The sequence below is a fragment of the Quercus suber genome, unplaced genomic scaffold, assembly GCF_002906115.3.
Source record: "Quercus suber isolate HL8 unplaced genomic scaffold, Cork oak 2.0 scaffold_3B, whole genome shotgun sequence".
Taxonomy (NCBI): Eukaryota; Viridiplantae; Streptophyta; class Magnoliopsida; order Fagales; family Fagaceae; genus Quercus; species Quercus suber.
The window spans coordinates 585678-595679 of record NW_027071805.1 but is presented as its reverse complement, the minus strand read 5'-3'; the positions used below and the strand labels follow the sequence as shown (position 1 = coordinate 595679).

At 35.7% G+C, this 10002-nt stretch overlaps 2 protein-coding genes across 2 annotated transcripts in view; both read right to left on the bottom strand.

Moving 5' to 3' along the window:
* The window catches only part of LOC112016826 (uncharacterized), a 5048-nt gene extending 3008 nt beyond the window's left edge, over positions 1–2040 (bottom strand). The window contains 6 exon segments of the mRNA XM_065770101.1: positions 27–183; positions 314–469; positions 563–750; positions 753–767; positions 1966–2010; positions 2013–2040. Of these exon segments, the coding sequence (XP_065626173.1) occupies positions 27–183; positions 314–469; positions 563–750; positions 753–767; positions 1966–2010; positions 2013–2040 (589 nt within the window).
* Positions 2041–5055: 3015 nt separating this feature from the next.
* On the bottom strand, positions 5056–7043 carry LOC136066192 (uncharacterized). Its single transcript, XM_065770099.1, has 5 exons — positions 7019–7043; positions 6867–6927; positions 6364–6400; positions 5865–6257; positions 5056–5646 (listed from the first exon to the last, which is right to left on the bottom strand). The coding sequence occupies exons 1-5, from the start codon at positions 7041–7043 to the stop codon at positions 5056–5058; spliced, it is 1107 nt and encodes a 368-aa protein (XP_065626171.1).
* Between the last annotated feature and the right edge of the window lie 2959 nt (positions 7044–10002).

Genomic DNA, 10002 nt, shown 5'->3' with positions numbered 1-10002 from the left:
TTCGATACACATTGTAGGTGGCTTACCGTTAGAACAGGTGAAATCAAAATCTTTCTCAATCCTCCTCACACGGTGAACTGCAGACTTGCATTTACTCATTTCCGCATCTTCATTAGGATGTTCACTGAGCACCAAGTGAAATGCTGAAACTATTTTTTCAGCTGTACCTCCAATGGACAATTTCTGGTTTCCAAATAAAGTCCACATTAGTGAGCCACATCTCAGACATGCAGAGTAAAATGGAAGAAGATTATGTAACTTCTAAAAAACTAAACAGAATGAAGCAGAAAGAGAACAAGGCCCTCATTCTAACCGTTCTAATAGAGCGTGAATCCCTTTTTACAATTTTGACTAAACGCGAACGTTTTTTGCTGAACTCCAAGGGTGGAGGCAATTCCTCTCCAAGCATTATATGTTTGAGGCTCCGTGCACGGGATCCAAAAACTCTCCTTTCTTCCCATATGGCAACCTAAAAATAATACAAGCACTAGTTTAATTGGTGAAACAATGTATGGCCTATGTCATCAGTTCTTCAAACCAAATAAAGCAAAGAAGGCATTACCAATCTAGAGACCACATTTTTTCCTTGATCATCTCCTGTCCAAGTAACGCTTTTGAGTGCAGCAGGAAGAACCTTCCAAAACTCAGTAACAAACTCATTTCCTTTGCGTTTACTATTTTGTAGGATGTCATTTGCTAGATAAAACAGGGGAACTTTCTGAACCATCTGGGAACTATGGAACTGTTTATACACCAATGTGATAAAGCTATACAAAAGCAAAAGTCAAGACAAAACATTACATTACATGAAATAAAAACTAGATATGACGCTTCATAATGCTTAAGATATGTTGATACATACACTTTAGCAAATCATTGATATAACAAATCAATATAAAATTCAACAAATACGCTATGAACGTTACACAACCCGAGAAAGCACTAGCCATATATCTTGTCTCCACTTCACCATTTGCTTTTCTGATAAAGAAAGGCTCATTTGACTGGATTGGCTTAGTTGCTTGATGAAGCATCTCATATCTTGTAATCCATGATTCTGGAAAAATAGAAGTCATTTGTTCCCTGTTTAATTGTCTAGGAACAAATGTACACATTGGTGTCATCCCTGGATCAACTTGAATCAGTAAGGCATCATTGGACTGAGCTAGATCTGGAACGGCCATATCAAAAGCATGATTCTGGAGCCTGTATGCCAACTGATAATGAAGTGTGGCTGCAAATGTATCTTGTACCTGAGAAGCTCCTGCTCCTTTTCTGTATTGTATTATGTATTTTGTTTTGTCTATAAATAGAGTTCTTGTAATCTTAAGGAGGCAGGAGAGAGTTAGGAGAAGACTCCATAGCCAACCTGAGTCTTAGATGTCTGATGTAAAAAAGCTCTTAAATCTAATAATATCGTTTGCTTTATTGTATGTTGTTCTGAGTCTTAATCCTTATATCCATACTATCTTTTATAATTTTCTAGTAGGATATGTGGTTTACCAGTTTTTATAACGCCTTTGTTCCATAATCTTCTTACACTCCCTGTTGTTTATTCCATGTCTCTTCCTTGTTGTCTACATAGTTGGTATCAGAGCCATACAACCAGTTTCTCACTCCTTTGATTAGTATACTTGTTGCCAATCCAATCCACATAGTCCGAAGTATCAAAAAGCAAATCAATGTTTCTTCAAGTACTGAATTTTAAATTATCTAACCACAGTTTACCCTCCAATGACAAATGTTACAGATAAAATTGTTCAGTTGACCACAAAGATTGTAAATATTTATGAGTCAACTATATTTCCAAATTTAGCCCAAATAAAAGCCCAACCACATAAAAAACAAACACAGAAATCTATAAAGCAACCATTTTTATTACAGATAAAGAATTTAACATGTTCATTCAAATTTTAAAAAAAAAATTGAAATTGAAATGAGCAAATAAAAAAGGACTGGATTTACTTTCAATGCACTGCTGGGTGCTGTTGACCTTGGAGAGTTTATCAGCAGAATCTGCTCATTGAAAACACTATTCATCACACCTCCCACCAATCCAATTACTTAACAAAATAAAAAATAAAAAATGGTCTCTATAATATAATTATAATTTTGAATTAAGAATTTGAAGCATGACATAACACTTATATATTCAAGTTGAGTTCATAAAAAATTTTAAAACAAAATTAAAAAAAGAAGAAGAGCTCATTAGGAAATTTGTAAATTCTTCAAAATAATTGGAAATATTATTTGTCATTCTCATTTTAGTTCATATTTCATATAAACAAAGTTTGGCTCCAAATATATTCTATAATATAATTATAATTTTGAATTAAGAATTTGAAGCATGACATAACACTTATATATTCAAGTTGAGTTCATAAAAAATTTTAAAACAAAATTAAAAAAAGAAGAAGAGCTCATTAGGAAATTTGTAGATTCTTCAAAATAATTGGAAATATTATTTGTCATTCTCATTTTAGTTCATATTTCATATAAACAAAGTTTGGCTCCAAATATATTTAGAGCTATATTTTACAACTCAAACATACCAGGGTATAAAGCAGTCCTGGCTCCCTGTGAGGTGTAGATATAAGCATGAATCTGAGCAAAGCACAATAACACATGATTGACACATAATCTGTCTTGAATCAACAAATCAAATGCAAAAGCAACTATGATAGCAAATCACACAATGCAAAAAGAAACATTTAACCTAGGTATAGATATTTTGTAGCATACTTGAAAAGAATTGCCTCAGTATCTCTCTATAGGCTTTGGGCAAGGTTTTGAATGACCTGTGTTTGAATGTTCGTGATATTTTTGCTCTTGCCTTCAAAAGAATCTCCCTTTTCAGTTTTTCGAACTGTGTGTATTTCTTTTCTTTTAATTTAGTTTTTCATTTATAATCCAAACAAAAAAAAAAAATCAACATAAAAGAATGAATGACGTAGTGGCATATAACATGTAATGACCAAGGGAGGTGCAGTGGAGGTAAACAAAACAATACAACAATTTGGAGGATAAGTGTTTAATTATTTAAACGTTTACAAGAAGGCATTCAAACTGAACGTAATTGCACCCTGTTTGTAATTTAAATAAAGGAAAATTACATTTTAATTTTCTGTGGGTTGACTAACTAAAATAAATTCATTATGGTTCCATTTAAAATAAAAAATTCTGCATTTTGAGGAAAAACTTTTCATTACAAATTACCACGTTGTGGTTTAATCCTATCACAATTTAGTTCAATATATGCATTCAGATACCACTCCCATCTATATTATAAAAAAGGAACAACAACAACGACAAAAGAGAAATACAGAATCACAGTCCCACATTGCTAGATAAACTAAAAAACTTCAATTGTTTTCATTCTTAACTATAAATTTAACAAAAATCCTAACCAAACAAATCAAAATCACAAAAAAAATCAAACGCAAACAACAATTCAAACCCAGAAATACCCTTTAGTAGACAAATTCATCAAGTTTGTAAGACTCGAGTTTAATACTCCCCAACGTTAAAAAAAAAAAAATCAACATAAAAGAATGAATGACGTAGTGGCATATAACATGTAATGACCAAGGGAGGTGCAGTGGAGGTAAACAAAACAATACAACAATTTGGAGGATGAATGTTTAATTATTTAAACTTTTACAAGAAGGCATTCAAACTGAACGTAATTGCACCCTGTTTGTAATTTAAATAAAGGAAAATTACATTTTAATTTTCTGTGGGTTGACCAACTAAAATAAAATCATTATGGTTCCATTTAAAATAAAAAATTCTGCATTTTGAGGAAAAACTTTTCATTACAAATTACCACGTTGTGGTTTAATCCTATCAAAATTTAGTTCAATATATGCATTCAGATACCATTCCCATCTATATTATAAAAAAGGAACAACAACAACGACAAAAGAGAAATACAGAATCACAGTCCCACATTGCTAGATAAACTAAAAAACTTCAATTGTTTTCATTCTTAACTATAAATTTAACAAAAATCCTAACCAAACAAATCAAAATCACAAAAAAAAAATCAAACACAAACAACAATTCAAACCCAGAAATACCCTTTAGTAGACAAATTCATCAAGTTTGTAAGACTCAAGTTTAATACTCCCCAACGTCATGAGGCTCAGCCCCTCTAACTTTGGCAAAGGTATTAGATTTCAGTATCCATATTACCAGCCACTTGAAAACCATGAATAAGTTAGAATCATTACCAGCCACTTCAAAATCAACCAAATCCGGACTCTCCAAGCTTATTGGCATTAGAAAAGTTGAATTGTTGCTGCTTTTATTGTGCTGAAAGTAACTATATGATAGATAATTTGTTGCTGCTTTTATTTTGTTGCTGCTTTTATTGTGCTGAAAGCTTATTTTGTTGCTGCTTCCAGCCTTTTCGTAGCATCATCATCTTCATGAAAGTAACAAGTGAAAATGAGTTAGAGCGATATTACTTTAAGATCCTTTGTTATAAATTTCAGAATTTAGTGGTGTGGTTTGCACTTAAACCTATTTTAAACTATGACCATTCTTAATTCATAAAAGGTTATTTTGAAATTGCATTTCATAAAGGAACTAAGTTTTTGTCCCATAGAACAAAATAGAATAAATGATATGTTTCAATGACGTGTTTCCCCACAGACCCACAACACATTACTTGAAGATATATTAGTTCACTTGATCAAAGGGAAACATGTTTGATCAGAGAATATAATGAACTAACCATCAGAACAAAGAATGATTTTTAGTTGCTCATAAATTTTAAAATAAACTTTGCAAAAGGTATCAATGGAGTTACCTTTTTTGGACCTTAGGTTGTCTCGTATAACGAGGAGAAGGTCTTGCATGCTCTTCGTCAGATGCTTCAGGCCCAGCCTTGTGTCCATGTTTGTGCCCCCCTGTCCCACAAGGAGGTGGCTTTGATATGCGTTTCAGCTGACCTTCTGCCATTGCAGGTAACCCAACAGCCTACTCAGCCTGAATATGGGGTGGGTCGATGGCTGAAGAAGGGGCAATAGACGTACTGTGGGAGGGTGACTCCTACTGCATCTCAGGTGGGGTTGGATGAAGACCCAGGACAAAAGATGGAATGGGTGACAGCTCAGGAAATGACTGTGGGAGGGGTGGACGAATGTCAAACCCATGATAAGGATGTGGCGTGGGTGGAGGGATGGTGGGGCGAGGAGCTGGATATGGAATGGTGGGGCTAGGGGATGGATGTGGGATAGTAGGGCTAGGGGATGGATGTGGGGTGGATGAAGGGATGGTAAGGGTAGGCGATGGATGTGAGGTGAATGCAGGGATGGTAAGGCTCGGGGATGGATGTGAGGTGAATGCAGGGATGGTAAAGCTAGGGGATGCATGTGGGGTGTATGGAAAGGAATCGGGAGTAGGGACAACCTGAGGGGTAGCAACAGGCGGATGAGAGGGACATCCGGTCAGAGTTGTGCTCGTGCTTGGGCCCTCAGTAGTGCTTGGGCCCGCAGGAGTAGCTGCCTCCTCATTCGGGGCCTCAGGGATGGGAGGTTGTACACGGTCAATATGATGCACTGCCGTCAGCACATGAGTAATGTCCTCGTGCTCCTCCATGCCCACTGGGTGATGCCTCAACAAACGGTTGACAAGTGAAACCTGCACATGAAAAACCCACATTAGTAACGCGTAAATCATCAACAATGTCAATCGATAATAAAATAAATGTTGGTTTTGAATTGGATCTAGTAGTAATAATTGCAAATTATAGAGAGAGCAAGTGCTAAGCAGAAAATGTACTAACATATATCATGTTTTGTAAACAGTGGTTTCATGCTAACAAGTACAGTAAGATGTAGACGACATGGAGAAGTTACCAACATAGTCAACTTAGCACCGGGCTTATCGATGAACCTCCGAGTTACCCTGTTGAACCAGCCAAAGTACTCGTGCAGTGGAGGCATCTCACCAAGCACTACTTCAAAACGCCGTTGAAGGCGATTACGCCAATGGACTATATGCACAGCGTGTCTCCGCATCCAATCCACACCGACCTTCCCTCTTAAATCAATTTTATGTAGGACTGTATCAGTGTCAACAAAACGGGGAATTTGTTGGATCATCCCAAATTGACGAACGACACGATCCGGTGTATGTTTCTCTATTATGTGGAAACACACAAGCGGCACCGTTGCCGTCCACACAGCCCTCCCGGCAACGCACCACGGCGGAAGGTCGTCGAACTCAGCTTCATATGGCTGCCACACCACCTACAACAGCCAAAAAACAAGTACACAAGACATCAGGCTTTATATTTCAAAATTAACCAAACCAATAAAATTGTTCCTAAACGTGTAAAACAAGGCATTTTCATACCTCGCCTGGCAACATCGAAGCTAGTTGCTCGCGATACCTGTAAAGAACAATGGATCAATATCTACAACTTTCCTACGAAGATAATGTTATGATTAAATCTATAATGTAATCACATATAACAACTAAGATAATGTTATAGATATTTACTCAATTAATAATATCACTAGAACTTCAACAGTCCCTATAAAAAACAAAGCACATACAAGGCACATGACAGTCACAAAGGTGTAGAAGTTATTAGTTATCACGTAACAATATTAAAAGTACTATTTTTCACACCCAAGCACATTTTCATAGCAATAATGGACTCTTCAAAAATTTTCCAATTCATCAAGGGTTGCCCAAAACTGCCTTTATAAAAAACAATTAGTTGCCCACCAAAAAAAAAAAAAAAATTTCACCAACAAAAAATAATTAGTTAAAAAGGTGTAGTTGGTGTTGGAAGAGAGAATGTACTCTGTCCAAAATAAAGGGAGTGGGGATGGGATTCAAGAAAGACTTACTTCAGGGCCAGTGGAGCACGCACTGGAGGACCGTAAGCACCCACTGGCAGGCCACGCTCAACTGCCAGGCACAAATAGGGGAACCTGGCCCATGCCCAATACTAGACCAATAGTAAACACCCACCGATCTGACTGGTGCCCCTATCGCTTGCCTTGCATAACTCTCGGTACAACCATGCAAGGCAAGCACTTCCCCAACTGTACATATGTGGGTTACGAAGATCCTCCAATTGCTGTACCCACATTAAATGCACCCTATCGCCGGATTTGTTCGCAAATATTGTGTCCCCCAGTAGCGCTAGGATGTAGCATCGTGCGTACTTATGCACGTCATCCTCTTCAGCATTAGCCGGCAATGGACCAGCAACTTGCTCCAAAAGTCGGCTTATGAGAATCCTCTGCCCATCTAATTGCTTATGCTGCTTTTGAGTTATAGGTTGAAACCCAAGGAACTCCCGGCACACCGCTGTCCAGGTTTTCTGCGTGCTCCCTGTTATAGCGTCACCATCAACAGGAATCTCGAGAAGAACCTCCACATCCTGCAATGTGATGCTAACCTCACCATGTGGCATGTGGAAGGTGTGCGTCTCGGGTCACCATCGCTCCACTAAGGCCGTTATCAAGCCATGGTCAATCTCTCTACCCGGGATCCAGAGGAGTCCCTCCAAACCAAGTGCCTTCATAATGTTAACGACTCGGTCGTCCACCATTGGATCTCGATTGGAGAACTCTGAACTACGGCTGTGGCAGGTAAGGGTCCCTGGATCCTGCACAAAACAGAACCATGGATTAATATTTGACAGGTGCAGCGTGTACATTGTATGAATTAAATGCATGTACATAATGCATAAAGATTTAGTGTTGCATTTTACCTGCCCATTCCAAATAGCTTCAGACCGATGGTTGTGCTGCTGTGTCAACAACGTCGTGTCAATGGGTCCAGGCTCTGCATGGTTAATCCGTGCAACATTTGCAGCAGCCATACTGCACAAAAAAGGTAAGCAATGCAAATACAAGTACACAATCAATGACTACTAAATCAAACCCAACAAAGCACTACTCCATTCACAAAACAAACCAATTCAATCCAATGCCACAAAACAATAAGCATTAATATGTCCAAGCAAACCAGAGATCACTAACAAAGTATCATTATAACTAACTAAATCAATGCCAATACAAGTAAAGTACAATCAAATTCTTAGATTTTGCTAATAATTGTTTATTTGATAATATGTTTTGGGTGGCTGAAATTATGATATCTACAAAGAAAATAACCTTAATAGATTATCAAAAACAAAATTTTATCCTAATATTGGTTCAATTAATCATTGTTAAGTTTTATTAATTTTTTTTTGTTTACGTTTTTTTGGTGTTTTGGATTGTTTCTATATTAAATTTATGATTGTTCCTATAATAAATAAAAATATAATTACCAAATGCATTACTCATTATTAGATTAGTTTAAATTGTAATTTTTTTTTAATAAGACTACCATAAAAATAATTATAACGCGCAACGCGCGGTTCGCGGCTAGTGACATTAAAGACTTTATTCAATCTGGTAAAATCCCTAAGCCACCCATCAACTTCCCAAACATCAAGACTAATTGTCTCCCCAACTACCACAGCACCCCACATTCTTGAAATCCCTTTAGATGAACCATCAACAAAGCCTCTAATTTTGAAACAATTAACCACAGTTTTCCTTATCTTGCCTTCTCTGTTTAGATAAAAAAAAGACACTCTAAAAGACATCTTTGTTTAAATAAAAATACATCTTTTCTCTCACATCAACTGTCGTACCAATGTTTACACACATAAAGCAAAGATTTTATTTATACACGAGTACTCTGACAACAGTAATAGTTTCATAAAAGGTTTTTTTTTTTTTTTTTTTTGAGAAGAAGATCATGAAAGAGCTAACCAAATTTTATGAAGTCCTGAATTAGCATAATATATATATATATATATATTTTTTTTTTTGAGATAAAGAATTAACATAATAAGGTTTCTCATATCTTATACAAAAATTTAATAATTTACTTTTTATTTTTGCTTAAACTTGTAGTTGACTTTTTGTTAATGATATATATATATATATATATAAGGTTATTTAGCTCATAAAATTTCTCATTCTCAAAAAAAAAAAAAAAAAAAAAAGCACATAAAATTTCTATATTTACTTTTGAATATATTTAGAACAATTAGTAAACGAAATACGAGGCCACAGAATCCAGTGGTGAAGGAAGGAACTAATTAGCAGGACCAATAAGAAGACGAGTTTGACCAACACCTTCCCACCAAGCCATGGAAATACAACACACTAAAGTGCCTCTCTCCTATTATACTGGCATTCTTGGTAAGCTGATTTCCTTTCCCTTTTGATATACTTGAGAGACAAAATAAACAGCTTTATGAAACTAATCAAGTATGTATATGAGGCAAATCATTGTGTGTTAAGTTCACCTAAATGATTATAGTTATGGTGATATGTAGAAGGGATTTTCTTGATGTTGAATTTTGATCTTCATTAAAACAGCATAATCATGACTGCTCTTGTTAAGTTCCGCTTATCAGACAATGGGTGCTATATGTGACTGGTGATACACACCTTTTTCTTGCTTGATCTCCCTTCATGAGATAATCTTGTAAAATCCTATTATTTGAAGTAGGCTACCCACAATAGCTTTCAAAATTCTTAGTACAATTAAAACAAGAATACAAAATTTTATAATCCTTAGTACTTCTTTATACATTATAATCAAGTGGTTAGTTTTATATCCAAAAGAAAGCTTAATTACTATTGATTCTTGTAGCAAGTTGCAAGTGGGACATTATATACAAAATTTTCTAAGCCTTACTACCTATTTATACATTATAATCAAACGGGACAAATTCTTTTTAACTGCCAGTAGTAAGAATTTTTCATACATAATCCCCCATGTCCGCATGCAGCCAAAAATTAAAAATAAAACATAAGGAAAAAAAACTCTTGGCATGTTTCACAAAAGTAATCAGGACACTTTTGTTTAGTCAACTCTAAAACTCATTTTTCTTGTAGAAATTCTATTTTCTTTATCACATCTGCTGGTCTGAATCTACTGTGAATGCTGTAATGTTTTTCCAGGTACTTT

Excerpts from the sequence above, each read along its gene's own strand:
- LOC136066192 (XM_065770099.1), bottom strand. The coding sequence starts at position 7,043 with ATGGTTGTACCGAGAGTTATGCAAG. Across the intron at positions 6,401-6,866 it reads CGTGCTCCACTGGCCCTGAA|GTATCGCGAGCAACTAGCTT; the intron begins GTAAGTCTTTCT and ends TGTTCTTTACAG. Across the intron at positions 6,258-6,363 it reads CTTCGATGTTGCCAGGCGAG|GTGGTGTGGCAGCCATATGA; the intron begins GTATGAAAATGC and ends TGGCTGTTGTAG.